Source organism: Cotesia typhae, unplaced genomic scaffold, assembly GCF_013202065.1.
Source record: "Cotesia typhae breed Kobodo isofemale line unplaced genomic scaffold, CoteBio_Ctyphae contig_44, whole genome shotgun sequence".
Taxonomy (NCBI): Eukaryota; Metazoa; Arthropoda; class Insecta; order Hymenoptera; family Braconidae; genus Cotesia; species Cotesia typhae.
This window is the reverse complement of record NW_027423753.1, coordinates 3544613-3565140: the sequence shown is the minus strand read 5'-3', so window position 1 is coordinate 3565140 and position 20528 is coordinate 3544613. Positions and strand designations below refer to the sequence as shown.

Genomic DNA, 20528 nt, shown 5'->3' with positions numbered 1-20528 from the left:
AATAATGATTTATGACTTGGGGGGATTGTAATGTAAACTATTTGATTATTGTTGGATAATTTTCGTCTCAACTTCCCCGACTATTGGTAAGATAACACCCTAATTTCCACCTTAACTGAAACTTGTTAATCTACCCCCGCAATTTGAAGCCAACTTATCGGAAAGAGTTGGAAAAGTAAGCGGTTTCAATTAAGTTACTTAATTTGACGTCAAGACTTGCTGTGAAAGTATTTCAGTCAAGTTGTAGTAAAGTTAAAAGAAAATTTAATTACAAGTTTGATTGGTAAATTTCATTTAAATTGCGGCCGTACAATGAAAGAAAAAATTAACTTGTATCCAAAGAAAAATTCTTAAGCCACAAAAATAAATTAACTTGAATTAAGATGTAAAATTCTTGAATCAAGTAAAATTTACTCAAACCAAGAAAAATTTCTTAATTTTAGAATTTTTCTACGCGAATAAAGAAGATGAATTTTTTCGAAATTATTTACTTGATTTAAGTAAATTTTTTTCCCTGTGTAAATTTTTGTCATTTTGATGACAACTGTTGATCAGTGAAAAATTATCATAAAGTTGATGTTAAGGTATGCTTGCTTATTTCTTGCAGATTTGAGAATTACAAAGAATTTCATAGTTTAAGCACCGAATTAATTTTTGAAAATCGATTTAAGATATTTAAAATGAAATTAAATTTATATCTAAAAGAGGACATTGATTATTATTTTATTATAAATTTTAATAAAGTTAATTATTTAAGAGTTAAAAAAGCAAGAGTTTCAGTAAAATTGATAATAAGTTGCTCTACAATTTTGAATCAAGACTTAATTGCAAGTTCTTTCAGTAAAATTGTAGTAAAAGGGTTGACTGAAAACTTAATGTTAACTTTGTTTCCAATTCTTGTAGTAAATTTTCTTCAAATTGTATACAACTTTGATTTAGAACGACATTACGTAAAATTTACAGCAATTATTTTTCACATAAAACAGCAGAAAGACTTATTGCAAAGATAATTTTAAATTAATTGCAACTAACGGTAGTCAAAGACTTGCAAAAAAAAGCTAGCCATCAGAGAACATTTCATTAGAAAAATAAAGAAAAATTATCATTGATATTTAACATACAAGTACTTTAATATATAATACATAACCATATGTACATAATAAAATTACACAAGATTAATAATGGTCGTTTTTAAACGGTCTCACATTAAAAATAATTTACAATTCATTTATTAAAATATTATCAATATGCAATATTTAATATGTATAGTTTGATAATTAAACCGCTTTTGCGAGAGATCGGTCAATAAATAATTTTATTATTTATCAATGTAAACAATTATTAAATTAAGTTGCCGTGACAACAGAGCTGGTCTCAGTTCCTCTCAAAATTGCCGAAGAGATGTCATTACTCTCCAGCCATTTGGCTACTTCTAACGGCATTTCCGGTCTCACATGTGTCTGAAATAAACAACACATCATTAATATTTCATCATTACAATCACAAAAAAAAATGAAATGTCATTTCGTTAGAAAAAAGCTTTTAGCAAGCAGCGAGGGTAAAAGACCCTTTATTTATACAAATCGATACCACTAACTAGAAAATTAATGACGGATTTTAATCTTACTTTTTTTTTTTTTTTTCTAGGTAGTGTAGGATGAACTTGATTTTATAAATTATATTTCCAAGGACAAAATTAAATTATATTTTTTACAATACAAAATTTTCAGTGCTAATCATTTAAAATAGTACTAAAATTTGTCCCCTTTTTAAATAATTAATTTTATAATTTTGGAATTAAAATGAATAATTACTAGAATTTGAATTTGCGCGCGCAAGCGCGCGCATGAATTTAAAGTTTGCATATATTTTTATGTCTTTGATATATTTGACCAATCACGTTACGAATAGTTTGCTTACATGATATATTTTTATATTTTTCATCTAAATTATAAAAGTGGATCTAATAGAACTTTCTATTATAAAGTTTTCTAATATTTTTAATTTTAATTGTAATTATAATTGAGAATGGTAACAATTACTATCGACGATAATGATTTTTTATGTAAAATTTAAGTTAGTTTAGATGATAACTATTATAATTTGCGATGGTAATTGTTACCATCGAGGTCGTGAAATAAAAGGAACTCTATAATGCTCGATATAGATTGTCGATATAGTCCATTTATGATGATATACGATCTAATCATGCTTGTTCTATGAATAGAGGGAAGGTGGCTATGTTATGATAATGATAATGACTAAAGCGATGCAATAAAGATTGTGACGTTATGAGTAAAGTGTGGATAAAGGTAGAAATTTAGTACCTGGGGAACTCCACCCTCGACGCTTCCGTTCTGTTTGACCTCGCGATCTAACAGCGTCGACATAACAGCTTCAGCACTGCAGTCCAATAATCGCTGCCGGCATACTGCTATCGCTCGGACGAAATCGTCATGAGGTGTTACGAATTTGTGTTCCATAAATATCGATTTATCATCCCAGTATATAATCTATAAAAAAATGTATATAAATGAATAAATAAGTAAGGAATCTACTTCCATTTCGGCTACCGAATGGCATTTTTTTTTTTTGGTTTAATTTAGTATTATAAAAAAGATCTGAACCAAAATTTGAGCATTTTAAATGGTTTATATTTATTTAGATTTTGTATTATTTTTGAATTTTGAAGAAATTACGGAGTTCTTAACAAAGTTAAAAAAAAATTTTTTAAATTAGGAAAAAAAATGAAATAAAAAAAAAAAGGAAGTTTTTAAAAAAAAAGTTAGAAAATCACAAAAAAAAAAGTTTTTAAGAAATTATAAAATTTTCAACAAAAAAATTGATTTATAGTTAAGAAATTTGTTTTTAATTATACTTAAAATGAGTTTAAAAGTCTTAATCTGAATTTGTGCCTTTTTGTACTGAAAAAAATTTTTGGTACAACAAAATAAGACAAAAACAAATAATGCCATTCAATTTGGAAAAAAAAAAAACTGTTTCTTTAATTAAAAATTTTGTCACTTAAAAAAATGTTCCAATATTTTATATGATTATTATATAATCTTTGTTTTAATTTTTAATCGTGAAATATTTAGAATGAGTTATAATTACACAATAAAAAATGAAAATAAAATTGCCCACTCAACACTTTTAAATAAATAACAACATTGTGTAATAATTATTTACTTTAAATGGAAAATGACTCAATTGGAAAATTTCTTCAATTAAAATAACAATATAGGAAATTTTAATTACTAATAGATACAATAGTTAATAAGGTAATAAGAATTAATGATAATAATAATAATCAGCTATAAAATAATTCTGAGTCACTCGTGACTTTTCATTGCAAAGTTTAAAGTTCTGTCACCAGACAATAAATTGTTAGAAAAAAAAAAAATGTATGACTATAAAAGACTAAGATTTTTATTAAAATTGAGCGATTCCTCCTCACATTAAAGTGCATCGTCAACGTAATAAAAATCAAGGACTCGGATTAATATAAAGTATCAGAACTTACTCAGATAAGAATCATAATGAGCGAATCATGCTAATCAATAATATAAATGTGATTTTGCAAAAACACATCCCACATATTCACACGAGTCTAAAAGTGTAAGAATGTAAACGTTTAAGCCTTGAGTATAGTTGTAAGTATGAATAAAACGAAGCATTATAATTAAAGACATTTATAAGTTATAAAAAATAAATAATGATGTCAACTTATCATTGGTATTAAAAAAAGTATCGAATAAAAAATAAAGATAAACATAGAAGTAAAAAAGAAATATTATCGTCGATTTCCGTAGGCTCAAGGTCGAAACATTCTACAGGATTTTAAGTATACAGAAATTTATTTCGCGATAAACTGATTCTTTATTCCGGGTAAAGAGTATGACGCATTGGTTTAACTTTTAACGTGCGTTATTGTTTACTTATTTAGTTTATCAATTTGCCTTTTATCTTACACTTATGTAAACTTTTGCGAGGTTTACTGAATTAGTGAAATATCCATTTTTTTTTTAAGAGAATAAAAAATAATAAAAATTCCAAAAAAATTCAAAATTTACAATCCATGAAAAAATAAAAAACTAACCTTGGATTTTATTTTGAATAAGGATAAAGGCTTTAAAAATCTCCTGTAGCGAATAGTCACAGCTCCTTGGACTACTCCTTTGCCTTGGGAGCAAATTTCGCGGTACAAACTCGTCCTCTCATAAAAATCTGCGCGAGCAAAATCCAACTCTCGTAAATACCGTGAATTGTTCATGTGATAGAGCAGAGTATCTAAGTCTGTTGTTGTACAGAGTCCTGTAAAAATAAAAAATTATTAAGATATAATAAAAAAATGATTTATAAAATATTCAGTAATTTCTTGACGTAGTTAAAAGGACGAATCTGAAATTCGCGCCATTTTTTCGAATATTTTTTTTTTTTTTTTCATTTTAGTTCCGACGATAATTATACTTACACTAATTAGAAATTAAGTTATTAAATAAATAATCTATTTAAGTATTTACCATCTCTATCATTTTATTTATATTAATTACTGCTGATGACCTTAAACTCATCTAAATTCATTTTTTCGACTCGGGTTTTTTAATTTAACTCGATAAGAATTGATACTACTCAAGTTATTAAATAAACATTTTCTATTAAAGTATCTACCAACCATATCATTTTATTTATAATTATTTGTATTAATAACAGTTGTCTAATTTTATTTTTCAAAATATTTATAAATATCATTAATACGATAAATGTTGTTATTTAATATTAATAATATTTATCATAATTTACTCGTTAAATTTAAAATTTACTATTGTTAAATTTACTGTAGACTTTTAAATCTTGAAAAAAATATTTATAATAGGAATAGTTGAGGGATGGTAACAGTGACCATTACAAACTATAATATACACAAAAAAAAAAAAAACAAATTTATTTTGGAGCAAAGAGAAATTTTCTTAGCTTAAGAAACTTTGACTTCATTCAAGAAATTTTCAATCTTCCTTGATATTTTCTTGAGCCAAGAAAATTTACACTCCAATCAAGAATCTTTTTTTTTCAGTGTAGTTATTATTTAAGTTAATTTAAATTTCATATAAAAAATCATCCTCAAGAAAATCTTAAGGAAGATTGAAAATTTCTTGAACGAAGTTTAATTTTTTTAAGCCAAGTAAATTTCTTCTTGCTCCAAAATAACTTTGGTCTTCCTTAAAAATTTCTTGATTCAAGAAATTTTTTTTTCTGTGTACTCAATAGTAATTATTATCATCCTCAATCATAACTACTACAATTAAAATAAAAAATTTTAGAATACTTATTATAGAAAGTTTCATTAAATGATTATCGATTCCGATTACAAAATTTTAAAACTAATTATTTCTACACTGAACAAAAATTACTATTATATTAGATGATTAGCACTCAAAATTTTGTATTGTAAATCATATAATTTAATTTTTTCTGTATACATACACAATAGGATAAATACATACAATTACAATTACAATTAGTACCCTGATCAAGGTGTCAAAACAAAAAAACTTTCTTCTAACTTCTAATGCAACTAATCTAAAATAAAAAATTCACTTTCACCTTCACTTCAAATAGAATTTCGATTAGACAGTTTCAATATAAATTACTCTTTTTTCTCCAGTGATTTAAAAGCTGATTAAGTAGTTTGTAAAAAAGAAACGATTAAGTATTATGTAAAAAATTAATCGAGGACGTTCGATTGACATTTACATTGACGAATATCTAAAGAACTTACAGTTTGAATTGAGTTATTTTTTATTAAATACAAACATCAATCATAAATAATTATTATTATCTGATTGTGATCAAAGGAAGTGTATGTTTAATATTTATGATTGCATTAAAAAATCAATTGTAATTGTTAATTATTTTTCAAGATAATAAAGTTAGAAAATTGATAAATAATTTAAAAAAATTATTGGAATTTCCGCTAGGAAAAAATATCGACAAATAATTGCAATAAATTATTTTTTAAAATTATGAGCTTAAGGAAGTGTTAATGTAAATGTAAAACCAATTTTCCAAATTACAAATTTTTTCACGGATTAACTATTTCGCAATATCGTTAATTGTGTCCTCAGCGGTGAGCACTCATATAGCCAGTAATAAATAATAACAATAACACATTCATTTAATCCTTATGTTTATATAATTTATAATTATTTATCAAAGACTTGCGTGTAATTATATTGATCGCAATAATACTTTCATCACTTCCTCGTTAGGGTCAAGGCTATCGACTTATACTTACAAGTTATAAGGATTCTTGTACACATACAACAGATTAAAAAAAATACAAATGTTGTGTACAGTGTACACTGTACACTCCTAATTTTTTAAAAAGTCTAGAATTTTTTTTAACGGAGTGTATATAAATTTTAATCCGGATACGGAGTTTTTGATCTAAAAAATTTTTTTATTTAGCTAAAATAAGTTTCATTTAATAAATTATTAATTGAAAAAATTCTTAAATTTAATTTTATAAATATTAATTGAATTTTTATAAAAATTTGACTTTTGGAACATTGAACTAAATTTTACAGAGATTATTTTATTGCACGCCTCATAAACGAAGCGGATGAGGTTGTGCTCTACACTCCCCTGACAAAAATCAAGCGATTTATTGAAGTAAAATTGTTTCTATTTATTTTCTATCGCACTTGTAGAACAATATTTACATATAAATGTCATAGAAAAACTACACAGTAAAAAATTTTGTGTTAAAAATTTTTATGTTAAATATTTAACATTTTTTTGTGTTAATTTAACACCATGAATATTAAATCTACATATAAAAGTGTTAAATATTTAACACAAAATTTTTTCACGTTTTTAAAAGACATTTTGCAATTTGAATAAATAAAAAAATTTTTTAAAAAACTATTCCTTGGACGTCCAGCTGTCATTAATTGTCCCACACTGTCAAAAACTAGCGTGGTCACGATAACTGACGAAATACGGTAGTACCTCCGCAAAAAGTATATTTTAAAAAACTTATGGATTTTTTTTTATCGAAAGATAAATTTATTAATAATTCACCACCAAAATTTCAGATCAATTCACTGCACCGTTTTTGAGTAATTAATTTTTGAAATTGCATTTTTAACATGTATAGGTATAGAGAATTGGTAAAGTTAGTATGAAACCTTCCGTACCACTCGAGTCTTGTTGATAAATCATAATAAAAAAGTAATAAATAATAAATTCTTAACATACTGCGTTTGATTAAATAAAATTAATTACTTTAACATTACCGACATTAACTAACATATCGCAATTTCTATGATTTCTTAACAAATTAATTACTTTGAAGAGAATTTATTCAAAAATTTTTTAAAAATATCGATGCAATTTTTTTTTAATGACTAAAATTTATTTAATGTATTAAATTAAATAGAAAGGTTGTATTAATTTAAATATCTCTAAATACGCATGTCGTAATTTCTAAATGAACAACTATTTTATATTTTTATTTATTAAATAAATTAATAAATTTTTTTTTATCAATAATATAAATAAAATCCTTTTTGGAGTAAAATTTGTTCTGAAGAGATTTAATGAGTTAAAATTGATGAGTTTTATTTTGCAATTTTTCTACAATGTATTAAGTAATCGCTGTGCACAATATTAGACAAGAAGCCAACGAACATGCGACAATAAAACCATCTAAAAACAAAATAAAATGATCCTTACCATAAACAGTAGTCTCGTCTAAAATGTGGACCGGTTTTTTGCAAAACCTCGCCAGAAGAACAGTTAAAAACATCCTCAGAAAGTAGTGCACCTCTATGAGGGCATATAGAAGTACCACTGTACCAAATACGCCGACAAGTACCCAGCAGGCTATCATTTTTATTTGTTTATTAATTATTCCGCTTTCAATTAAAATCTCTTCTCTTCATCGCACCTTTTCACAGGCGCTTTTTTTCTATAATTATCTTCTTTTTCTCCTTAGAAATAACTTTTATATTTGGACCAAAATACCCAGATGCGGTACAGTACTTTTTAATATACATATATCAGTGGTACTGCGCTGTTTAATGATGTACGACGACGATGTGACCGCAATTAAATATCTAGCGTCTGAGTTGAGCGGATGAGTCTGTGCGTGGCATAGATATCGATTCGCGGCAACAGTATCTCGTTAGTTATTCTTGTTATTATTATTATTCCGAAAATAACACCGCCTGGAGATGCCGGCATCCTGTCAAGCTTTCGTCAATTCTTCTTCAGCAGACACTGTTTACCAACACTGAAATAAAATAAATCAATACTAATATTTATACTATACTTTTATTTGATTAATTTAATTTATATATATATATATTTTTTTTTAGTCAGATAATTATTAATTAAAAGTTTATATTGTTGAAGTTTTAATTAACTTTTTTTCATTCAAGATAAAAATAAAATATTCACTTTCCTATGAATAGTAATTCATTCATTATTTACAGAAATTTTAATTAATTTTTTATAAGAAGGCTGAAGTGAGAGAAAAAATTTATTATCATAAAAATTTGATAATAGCTTAGTTTCTCAGTATATATTTCAACTTATAAAAATAAAGCTTAGAATTTTTTTATTAAAGTTTATTAATAATAAAATAATGAAAAAAAAAATTATTTGAATCATTTAAAAATAATTAATTTAGATTTATGAAAAAAAAATAGATTTTTGGATACAAATTTGTTCTAATGGATTATTTTAACTATTAGGAAAAAAATTAGAAAATAATTTTTAGTCGATATAGAAATTTTTGTTAAAATAAAAATCTCTAAAACTAATTAAAAATTTAATTTTACAAATTTTAATGATCATTTTTATCATAAATTAAAATAATTATTAAAGAAAATTAAAAAATTAAAATTTTTTCATCAACTAAAAAATTACCAATTATTTTTGTGGAACTTTAAATCTCCGATTTGACATTTTGATTTTATTCAGAACAACCAAACAAAAAAATTATAATACAAACTTTAACAAGCAAACAATGTAAAGTTAAAAAAATGAACGAGTCTAAAAATTTGTGTAAAAATAATTTTTATCTTAACTTATCTCTTAAAATAATGAATGTAAAATTATCAATTAACAATATTTACTATATTATATTTTTTTTTAATCAAAACAAATAATTACACAAAAAATTATAAAAAAATCTGTTGAAGTAAATGTGAAGAAAATTTTTTCAGTTGTAAAAAAATCAAATCAACGACTGACAACTAAAGTGCGGCAAATTTCGAGCTTACACAAATCCAAGTAAATTCTCGTTCTAAATTCCTTACACGATAGTGAAAGTAACTGAGCAACAAATTCACTGAGTATGAGGGCACGTACCAATCATTGCATCGGGCTACCACTTGTCGATCATAAACAATTCGATTTTTTGTCTTTTACTTTGTACGCAAAAGTAAACACGGAACTTATCATCCGTCAATTTTCGGTTGATTTATTGACCCGAATTTTAAGAAAATGATTTAACGCACTGTACCGTGAAAATCTTTAAGATTACCGCGATACTAACTCAAACTAATTAATCTTTATTTAATTAAAAAATAAAGTAATATTCATCAAAAACTGGTCACACACATTTTTCGTTTTTCCACTGCGACACACTAAAATACGCGATATTTACAGTTCTAAATTTAAAATCGCGGATAATTATGGGAGTGGAACTCGCAGAACGATGTGAACTCACCGAAGTCCAAACAAGTTATGCCTGACGACATGTCTGATGAAGGTCTACAGGTCTACGGGTCTATACTCTACAATTGGAGCCAATAGTATGAGTATTATTATTATTATTGTTAGTAATGAGTATGAGTGTGTACTGCAATCTAATAAAGTTTTATGTTATAAAATAAGCGTCTAATCTGTCACTTTCCGTTCTCTGGTCTAGTATTGTCTGAGTTATATCAGGGTGTTATCAGAGTGTCAGCCCGCGAGGTTGAGGAGATGACTGGACTTGCGCAATTCGCGAGGGGTACTGATCCTGGAAGGGGAACTAGATGAGGGGTTGACGTCAATTCTAGTGATCTTACTCCTGTTCAGGATATTTTATGCTGGGTTCTCCCAAGAATTGATCAAATATTTAAATCACGTCCTACTTTCTGTGACTAATATCTCATCTTTTAATTTTGTTATTTTTATTTGATGCTTTGAGAGGAATTCAGTTTGTTTGTTGGTGAATTAAAATTTGATTTTAATTGTGTAAAATAGTTAAAGTTAATTTCAAAGTTAAAAAAAAATTTTTTTAATTTTATTATTATTATTATTGAATTTTAAAAATTTGATACTCTACCCGGAAAAAACAAAATGACACTGGATATAATCCAAGATTATACTCAGTGATATCTAGATTATACTCATTGTAATCTGGATTATACTAGCTACTATCTAAAAAATTTTTTCACTCAGTATAATCTGGGATGATATCCAGTCATCTTATTCTTTCCGTGTATATAATAATAATAATAACAATTTTTGAAAAATTTTTTATAATATTTTTAACTAAAAAATAATTTCTAAAATTTCAAGCTTCAAATTTTGGGTTAAAAATTGAAGATATAAAAAAATTATGAAAAACTTTTTTTGTCGGAAATTTAATCCTCCACTTTAATGTTATTATGATTTTTTTTTTTATTATTATTGACGCTCATAAATAATAAATTCATTATCAAGCGACATCAGTATTCATTAGGGCGCATCTATAAAAAAAAGCTTATATTGACAAAGGAGTCTATTTTTGCAGTTACGTCTGGCTGATTTAATTCAAAAAATTCCACTCAATTAATTTATTCGTGCTAAAAACTGAAACCCGTTTTAGAAGCTGTCTGAAAGAAGATTTGATTAACGTTGGCGATAAATTAGAGTTTATAAATCGAAAAAGAAAGGTGACTAAAAAAAATGATATATAGTGAATTAAGAAGACTAAGCGAATTCTAAGGTTGAACTTGACATGCTTCGAGCAATTACAATATGTAACAATTTAACAACAATTAAACAATGTAGTGAAGAAAATAAGTAACAGGTTATTGCGAAATGAAAATAAAAACGATTTTGATTTCACTCGGGCAGACACCGCAATGTAATATGTTATGTGTTTATAAAATTTATTCGCTTATTCTGCTGTGCAAATTATAAAAACAAATCAGGTAGTAGATGCTTGACTTTTAGAGTATTTTTTTACAATTACAATTAAAATGTATGTACGACTACACGGAAGTCATATTTATTATCATCGCAGTTGTCCTTATTCAAATTTAGATTTTTTTAATTTATATTATTTAAGTTTATAATTTTATTACCGAAATTGTAATGCAAAAATTGCTGTTCAAGGATTTGTGTCAATTAGAAAAATTGTTGAAATAATTACAATTATTATAAAATTGTCATTTTGTAAAATCCAGGACCAGAATTTTGATATCTTTACTTTGATAATTTTACATTTTTAAATTTACAATTTTACATCGTACAAATACAGTAGATTGGTCTTTTTTTTCTTTCAGAAACCTGGGGTAGACATCAGTAGCCCACAATCCGATTACCCAGATTTAACATTGGACAGAATAATTTTACCAGAATTGCGTTTACCCAGATTTCTGAAATACAGTACATCGTTTACCCAGACATCCATTTACCCAGAGTTTCTCTTACCCAGGCATCCGTTAGGGCAGAAGATCGTTTACACAGGCATCCATTCACACAGGTTTCTTTTGCCCAGACTTTTGAATTTTATCTTGGTAGTTCAATACAATTATAGTAGATGACGACAATATGATCAATTATGATTTAAAATTATGAAATAGGTTGGTAGCCAAAAGAGGAGCCGAATCTCAGAGAGCGTTTGGGTAATGTCACGGTTACCACAGTGACAATAAAGTGTGTTAGTTAAAGTTTTTATTAAATAGAGCGAACTAATTATTTAGAGGATAATTTAAAATTGAACCACAATAAAATCGGTAAGTAATTATTATTATTATTATTATTATTATTATTATTATCATTATTATTATATTATAATGTTATAATTTTTTTTATTCATTATCAATAACACAGAAAAGAAATTAATTGAACAAATTAAACAAATTAATTGAACAAATAAAACAAGTAGTCCAAATTGAAATTTTTAGATATAATTAACGATTAATTATTTTCATTTTCTTGTGATAATTGTTCAACATAAATGTCATTCCCTTCTGAGTTGATATTATAATGAGTTGATTGCACTGGCACATCGGTCCTAACCTTGAAATCAAGTTTTTCCATTGTCCCAGCAACCAGTGTTGATTTAAAAATTTTTCAGCATTTATGAATTTTAAATCATAATTTATGGCGGTTCTACAAACTCGGTCACGCCTCTACCAGCTATCAATGGAACATGTGGATGGCAAACTTTAACTTAATTATTATTATAATTTTCCATCTCAACCGCCACGAGAAAAATACTGTGCATTATTTATTTATTTATCAGATTAATATTATTGAGGTGTACTCTTATTATCTTAATAATTAAATATACATTTATTAAAGGTTAATTCATTTGATTTTTATTATTTAGTTAAAAATAACTATAAATTGATCATGTTGTCGCCATCTACTATAATTGTATTGAACTACCAAGATAAAATTCAAAAGTCTGGGCAAAAGAAACCTGTGTGAATGGATGCCTGTGTAAACGATCTTCTGCGCTAACGGATACCTGGGTAAGATAAACTCTGGGTAAATGGATGTCTGGGTAAACGATGTACTGTATTTCAGAAATCTGGGTAAGCGCAATTCTGGTAAAATTATTCTGTCCAATGTTGGATCTGGGTAATCGGATTGTGGGCTACTGATGTCTACCCATAAAAAATTATGTTTGGCAATCTTGAGCTCAATAGATAATTTTCCAGAGCCATCTGTATTTTTCCATGTTTACTAAAAAAAGAAAAAAAAAATTATGTGTAAAATTATAAATTTACTTAATTAACTTATTTTATAAAAAATAATTGCAATCAATAAAATAAAGATATAGTCAAAAAATATTTTTATTTAAATTTAAACTTATTTGACAGTTTTACATCAATCAAATACATCAGAAAAGAAAATCCAGCTATAAATAATAATAACTTATGACATTTATAAAAATAAAAACTTCCTCAAAGGATCAAAAAAAAGTTTGACTTAAACATCATTAAAAAACTCCATCACAAAAGGACCATCATCACTAGCATAAGGAGTTAAAGGAAGATCGTAAGGCAACGGAAATGCCGGATTTCCTTTGCCATCCTCCTCTCCAATAGGAATAGTTTTCGCATTTATCAAAAACATTGGCAAAAAAACAACTCCCGCTTCATAGTTCAAAATGGTCGTGGAATTCTGACCATACCCCCAAGCAGCTTTGCTCAAATTCCCACTGGTAACAACAGCCCAAGGTACCTTTTTCAAATCTGGAGCCAACCTGATGTAAGTCTTCGAGTGAGGAATGGCCCGATTGCGATGTTTATTCCCAGATTTCCACTGGTACAAGTACTTGTTCAACCAAGGCTGCTTATCATGCACCTTCTTGGAGTACGGAAGACAACAGCAACCAGCTTTCATATCAAAGGACTCTCTAAAATTCTTCAAAGAAGGAAAAATGAACCTGAAATTTGGCGCCGATCTCAGTCCGCGGTTTTCAGTCTTCAAGCTCGCCATCGCAGGAATGAATTCGCGGGTCAGCCAGGCCTCGTAACTAGGCCCCAAGCTTCCAATACTCGAAGCTTGGGCGACAACCGGCCACTGAGAAGCTTCTGGAAGAGTTTCCGCGTGTTCCGAAAGAATGGCGCCCAATCTGCGGAGCCCCCACCGATTTCGCGCCTCGTTTTTGTGGGTTCCAGGCACTGAGGCTACAAAGCAGACGTTTACCTCGGAAAAGTCCAAAGTTTTGAGCAGGTCTATCCACTTTTCCAAGGCTGAATGCTTGTAGAATTTGAGGTAGTCCAAGAAATCGCGCTTAAACCCAGTTGGAGCTTCGCCTGAGGCTTCGCTGGACCCTTCAGCAAGCTTAGGAAGGTGAGGAGAGACCCAGACCATCTGGGTCCTGTTGTCCCAGTCATCACTGTACAAATTAGCAGTCGAAATGATGATCCTCGCCCCGTTAGCGTACTTCAAGACGGAAACTTTGCTGTGGTGGGTCCCGAAAGCTGTTGGCATGTCGATTTTGATGGTCTTGATGTTGGAAGGCAGTGGATAGTCGTCGCACCGAGATCCCAGGAAAATGAGGCTGTCCGCCTTCTGTCCTGCGAAGAGGTACTGGAGACAGAGCCAGCTGACGTCCACCATGAAGTTGAAGTGGAGGCTTTCCTCTATCACTCCCAAGCTGATGTCCAGCAGCTCCGGGAAGGTCACGCTGAAGGGCTGGCTCCAGGTCTCGGGGACCTTTTGCACGCAAGCTAGGAACACGTGGTAGGGCGCTGACAAAGCGTACTTCATGCCAAACTGACCTGGAGGTTCAAGATGCGGTAGTTGCTGGCCAGCGTCTTGCATTTTCTTGATCGCGCTGTTGCGCACTTCCAAGCGGGAGCTGTCCATCGCGTTGTTGAAGCTCTCAAAGATCGACTCGCTTTTCTTTGGGCTGTCTTTGGGTTTTTTGGACGAAAAACTGCTGGACGACGGCGAGGAGACTCTTTTTGCCGGCTGGGTTGTCGGCTCGATGGGAGTTTTACGGCGGAGAGTCACTTGGAGGACTTTCAGCTGCTCCAGAAGCTCCGATCGGTCTGGACAGTCGAAGTCTAGGCTTGCTGGGAGAGTTATCGCGCCTGTTGTTTGGCCGTTCAGTAATTTTTCCACTGAAACAAATTATTTCATTTTTGTTGAAATTTCTAAGGAGTAAATGATTGAATTAATATTAAATAGAAATTTTTATACTCACAGTGAGGGTGTGACATTTCTTCAAAGTGGATTGGATTTTTACGGTAACATTTTTCCTTGAAAGGACACAATTTTTTGGAATCCATTTCTGTAATTATTAAAATAAGTTAATACATTTTTTTTAAGGTCAGATTCCAAAAATTAACGTTTTTAGTATTAATTAAAATTTTTTTTTATTTGTTCATTAAAAAAAAAAATAACTAAAAATTGTTAGATTATATTTTAATATTTAAGAAATAATGTTAATTAGTATTATATTTTATATTATTAAAATATTATTTAGGTTTAAACTTACCGATACGCCGGTTACTTTGATTTGTTCATTAAGTAATTTTAAAACGAACTATTATCACATAATTTAATGAATTATGTAAAAAAATAAACAGTTTTATTTGGGTTATATTTTGGCAGATGTTGAGATATTATTACTTTATAACACATGGTATAATAAAACGAGTTTGTTGGGGCTGGTAATGAAATGGGTCACGATTCTTACGCTACCGATATGTCATATACCGTAGCACAAGCTGATTGCGGTAAGCGGTAAAATAAATTTTAGTGAGTACTGCAGTTGGAAATATAGGATCCTCTTATTTATGTTTTTTTTTTTACAAACATATATTTTATTTATTTATTATTAACATTTGTGTAATAATGAAAAAATAATAATCTTCATAAAAAAAAAAAAAATTATGATCACTTTTAATTGAAAAAAAAAAAAAAAATGGAAACAAAATGTTCGATATTTTGCAACTGGGATTACCCGCAGAGATAGAAATGACATTGTCAAATTTTATCAAGATTCATTGGACTTTTTTATTGACAGATAAAGTCCAGAGCAATTATTTTTATTCAATGACATTGACAATCTAAATAATTAGTCTAAATATTCAAATAAATTTTTAACTTTTTTAGTTACATTGATAAGAAAATTAGATAGTAGATAATTTATTTATTGTTTCAAGAAAACATCCCTTATTTGTATAATTGGTTAGAAAATATCCACAAAAACATTTAATAATCATTTATAAATATTCTGCTGAGATTTAAATTAAAAATAGTTAAATTATCAATTAAAAATAAACAGTGAAATTATTAAATATGTATAAAATCAATTACTAAGTTATTCACATAGACAAAAAGCTCTGAGACGGCAGCGGTATTTAATAAGATGAAAGAAAAGTAATTTTATTGAATTCAAGAATTTTTTTTCTCAATTCAAATTAAATTTTTTTTTTCTTTTTTTTTTTTTTTTTTCAGTCTAAAAATATTTTGAAGAATTAGATCGTCTTAACGCAAATAGAAAAATCAATCATAAAATGAAAAATTTTGATAATTCAAGTAAATTTACTTGATTCAACCATTTATCTCTTAAATCAAGTTAATTTTTTTACCAGCGCACTTATGAGCGAAAATTTAAATCCCTCTAGCTCTATTTGAGCTTTAATATTAAACCTACATCCACAGCTGAGGACAACCCATTGCTAAGCTCTTTCTAAATCTAATTCCTAATAGTAGGTACGGGGTTTTGCGAAGAATTTAATTGTATCATACTCAATTACAACTACTAAATAGCACGGCAGAATAATTGACTAGACCTTGTGATCCTGTGAAATTTAAACCATTCGCAAAACTGATTAAGAGCTTTATATCTCTGATTAGATTTATTCATTAAATATTCAATAGAGATAACTTACACGATTTTTTTTTACTATACAAATCTTAATAAAAAATTCATAAATTTTAAATGATGCGGTCTTTGTTCTACAAGATAGAACTTGTCTGAAAAATTTTTCTAAAGCAGACGAGTCACAATAATTTTAATAGAATTATTATTTCTAAACTGCTACCGAAAATTCAATTTTAAATCAAATGACTGACAATACAGCTCATTGATTTATTTTTGTAAATCTTTCAGGCATATTACTTGAAAATGTATCTGTAGTGGCCAGAAATTTTATCAATAATTTTTATTAATTAAAAGTGACTAATTTTAGCAATTATATGTAAAATTATTGTAATGAATAATTTAAGCGCAGTTATTTTGTAGTTTTGTAATAAATCAGACAAATATATAATATGTCATACAATAATCTTCTTTTCAAACTGACACATAAATAACTAACTAATTATTTGATAAACAATTTTTTTTTTTTTAATTAAACAAAATCAATTTTTTTAAATAAATTAAGAACGGGTCTTTTGAATTATTCCAACTAAAAATTGATAGTATTTTTACTGATTTCAGCATCGGTAGGAACAACGCTGGCCGACTTCAATGATCCGGAATTAAGATGCGTTTGATAGTTGCATTATAAAATTTGAATAATATTTTTTTTGGTCCTATGCCCGAAAATTTCAATCTCATAAATTTTAAGAATACAATTCAAATACTTTTTCTCGTATTTGGTAATTTTTTTTTATGATTTTTTAATTAATTAACTAAAAAAAAATTAATATTTACAATAATACCATAATACATTCATAAATTATTTTTGTAAGTAACATTTTCGTTTGCTACAACTGAATTCTTATACTCAAATAAATAAATGAATAAAATAATATAATTAAATAACATTGATAATAAAATTCTCGTCATCTTATTTAATTACACAAAAAAAAGCATTAACATTTTTTTTTTTTTTGCGCTGTCATATAAAAATTCTCTCGAGACCATCAAACTCGACAAATAAAAGTCCATTCTTTTGTGATTATAATTATTAAGCTCATAAACCATTTTATTTTCGCCTCAACTTTTATTCACTAATTAATTATAATTGAATATTAAAAAATAGTTAAATTTCATGATATTGAATCCTACAGACATTTAAGAATTTTTAGGATTATTTTTTACAATCAAATAACTATAGTGAAAACTTAAAAAAAAAAAAAAAAAAGTAATTTTTTAAAAATATATTTTTAGTCCTAATTTAATTTTTAAATAAAATAATAATGGTGATAAAATTCTCAAAGAAAAAAAATTAAATTTCTTCTTTGCCTATAATACAAAAATTTATTCAATATCTGGAATATTGTCAGAAGAAATTTTAGCACTAAAAGATTTGAAATAGTAATCTCACTTTAAATTTTATATTCGTCACGTTCCATGTCTAGTGATAGCGATAGTGATAGTAATAGTAAGTAGAATAGAAGAGAGTAAGAGCGTTGTGTTGACAAGTGATCACAGAGAGTACCAGAGTAAAGAGTAGTATATTATATATACATATATATTATGTATATAGAAGTAAACTTGAGAGAAATCCAATGATGGTGTACACTGAAAGATTAGTGGAAGTATATATGGTATTGTATATATTATATATGTCACATATCACATATCACATATGTGGAATAGATATGGATATCATATGTGATGTATGTAATGATATAAAACTGTGATGAGCCGAAAAAGACGAGCGAAGGGTGGGAGAGACGGTCAGCGTCGCGACGCCTCAGTTTTCTCAGTCTCCGCCCAACCGGCATCGCATTAACCTGCGTCTGCAAGCTCTGTCTTTCGAAAATAAAAAAAACCGCCAATTGTCTCCTTTCTATTTAAATCGTTAGTTATTTTTCTGGATATTTAAATTTGTTTTTTTTTTTTTTTTTTGGTATTGGGGAGAGATTTTTATTTAGATTTTATACAAATTGTTGGCTGCGATATTTTGTAAATTTTATTGGAAAAAAAAAATAAATAAATAAAAAGAATTAAAGTTAAATAGCTTAGTAAGATGACAACTTTCTGGATCAGTTAATCGTGTGATAAGTGTGTGGTATCTTGGGTGTTAGCTGAGAAAACTAAAAGCGCCAGTTAATCGTACCTCTGGAGGCGTTAAGAAAACAGTCAAGATCAATCGCTGCGCGAAAATGTCGAGACGACAAGGTAATTTTTATTGTTAATTGGTGAAATTTTTTCTAAGGGAAGAATTTTTTTTTTTTAAAGTAAAAATAATTTTTTTTTTTTAGTTTAAAAATTATACAATTTTTTTTAAAATTATGAATTTTTAAATATTTGATCTTTTAAAAAAAATTTCCCGCCAAAAATCGAGTGAATTAAATTTAGTTTGAAATTTTATTTTTATAAAAAAATTTTGAATTCATTTATTAAATACATTAATGTAGAAAAATTTAATCGAGAATTTGGAAATTTGTATTTTCGAACTTTTAAATTTATTAAAAAATTTTTGCTCTAAATTAGTGAAAATAAATATCAGTTAATTATAAATGTACGTTACGAGTAATTAATAAATTGGATAATTAAAGTATTATGTGCTCAGTTATCACCTTGAATAATCACATAAAAATTAATCTGAAATTGATTTCCCTTGAAAGTTAATGACAAGTATTATCAATTATTATTAATTTAAGAATTAAAAAATTTTGGACTGGTTTGCGTTAAAAATTTTATATTTTTAGAATGTTTTATAAATATATGCATGAAGTACTTTGACACACTGATCTGGATAATTATAAATTATAGATCCTAAATGTGGACTACAATCCTAAATAAATAATCCGAAATTTTACCGCACCAGCTTTCAATCCATCGAGTAATTATAGTGCTAAAGATCAAATTGTTTAATGGATCTTTTAATAGTCGCATTAATAAGTTAAGAATAGTTCAAAATTTGCGTGTTTATTAATTTTATCAATATTTATCAAATATTCAATTAAAGAAGATTTATTTTAACATTTATGATTAACCTTTGACTTATTGCTTCCAACAAATCGCGAATTCAAAAAGTCATTGAATAAATTTATAATAATTCAATTAAGAGAAAAATTATAATTTTTGACAGAACTTACCCTAATTTTTAACTATATAAAAAAATTATTTTTATAAAGTTTCAAAATTAAAAAAATCATCAATGAATATTAAAAACATAATTTTTTTTTTTTTAATTATTTAATAATAATTGTAATAAATTAAAAAAAATATCAGTATTAAAAAAAAACAATTTTATAATCTTAAAAGCTAACAAACTAATTTGAAATTTCCTTTCGCTCATCAAAGCAAATCGAGCGTACATAATATTATCTAATCCAATCTATTTTAGTACCACGTTAAACTTTGACAAACTACAATAACAAACTTTTTGACTGGTAATATAAATTGTTTTAGCAATTAAACAAGAGTTCCAAACATAAATTTAATTTAACTGTCAACGGGGATTAATTTACATCGAAGCGTCATTAAAACCAAAAATATATACCGCAAAATTGTATAAATTAACCTTTTAACTCAATAATTTACAACAATTATTAAAAAACCACTTGAGACAACAATTACAAATTCTCTCAAAAAATAAAATCCAGATTTAAGATTTTAGATCGTCCGATAAATACTCTTGATAAAAATTGTAACGTCTGTCTTTTCTTTCGTTTGACTTTGACAAATATATTCCCTGTTATATTATTGAGCTTTAGTTATTCAGTGCGTCGCTTATCCTTAATCTTGTTCTGCTGTATAATATATATTATATGCCAAGACAAGTTGAGTCTTGAATCATCTTGGTTCCTCTTCTTCTTCCTTCCCTCTTTTCCCCGTTCTTGTTCCTCGACTTGGTTCCTGTGTATTTGCATGCGATCGAACATCG

The 20528-nt window shown here is 27.4% G+C and overlaps 3 protein-coding genes and 1 long non-coding RNA gene across 11 annotated transcripts in view; 2 read left to right on the top strand and 2 right to left on the bottom strand.

The window, feature by feature from the left end:
• Positions 1-1105: 1105 nt before the first annotated feature.
• LOC141528698 (protein THEM6) lies at positions 1106-9930 on the bottom strand. 4 transcript variants are annotated; one of them, XM_074244883.1, is made up of 5 exons: positions 9291-9930; positions 7738-8296; positions 4100-4314; positions 2328-2513; positions 1106-1460 (listed from the first exon to the last, which is right to left on the bottom strand). In XM_074244883.1, the coding sequence occupies exons 2-5, from the start codon at positions 7892-7894 to the stop codon at positions 1347-1349; spliced, it is 672 nt and encodes a 223-aa protein (XP_074100984.1). In that variant the 5' UTR covers positions 7895-8296; positions 9291-9930; the 3' UTR covers positions 1106-1346. The 4 variants fall into 4 exon arrangements, with proteins under 4 accessions (XP_074100984.1, XP_074100985.1, XP_074100988.1 ...); XM_074244884.1 differs by having other exon boundaries at positions 9379-9930; XM_074244887.1 differs by having other exon boundaries at positions 9740-9930.
• Positions 9931-10577: 647 nt separating this feature from the next.
• On the top strand, positions 10578-12927 carry LOC141528699 (uncharacterized). The gene is made up of 3 exons (XR_012479436.1): positions 10578-11195; positions 11550-12002; positions 12347-12927. It is a non-coding gene; the product is annotated as an uncharacterized LOC141528699 (long non-coding RNA).
• A 145-nt stretch (positions 12928-13072) lies between these two features.
• On the bottom strand, positions 13073-15376 carry Gkt (tyrosyl-DNA phosphodiesterase glaikit). The gene is made up of 3 exons (XM_074244882.1): positions 15230-15376; positions 14936-15022; positions 13073-14852 (listed from the first exon to the last, which is right to left on the bottom strand). Exons 2-3 carry the CDS (start codon positions 15018-15020, stop codon positions 13207-13209), a joined length of 1731 nt encoding a protein of 576 aa, XP_074100983.1. The 5' UTR covers positions 15021-15022; positions 15230-15376; the 3' UTR covers positions 13073-13206.
• Positions 15377-18417: 3041 nt separating this feature from the next.
• Trpgamma (Transient receptor potential cation channel gamma) overlaps positions 18418-20528 on the top strand; it is a 53337-nt gene continuing 51226 nt past the window's right edge. For all 5 annotated transcript variants that reach the window (XM_074244782.1, XM_074244784.1, XM_074244781.1 and 2 more), the window contains exon 1: positions 18418-18814. The gene's annotated coding sequence lies outside the window, so the exon portion shown is untranslated. The remainder of the gene's footprint in view (positions 18815-20528) is intronic.

Bases quoted from the DNA above. Each gene is read 5' to 3' on its own strand.
- LOC141528698 (XM_074244883.1), bottom strand. From the start codon at position 7,894: ATGATAGCCTGCTGGGTACTTGTCGGCGTATTTGGTACAGTGGTACTT. The intron at 4,315-7,737 runs GTAAGGATCATT...TTATTTTTACAG, and splicing joins AGACGAGACTACTGTTTATG to GACTCTGTACAACAACAGAC. The intron at 2,514-4,099 runs GTTAGTTTTTTA...ATTTTTTTATAG, and splicing joins TATTCAAAATAAAATCCAAG to ATTATATACTGGGATGATAA.
- Gkt (XM_074244882.1), bottom strand. From the start codon at position 15,020: ATGGATTCCAAAAAATTGTGTCCTTTCAAGGAAAAATGTTACCGTAAA. The intron at 14,853-14,935 runs GTGAGTATAAAA...AATTTGTTTCAG, and splicing joins AGAAATGTCACACCCTCACT to TGGAAAAATTACTGAACGGC.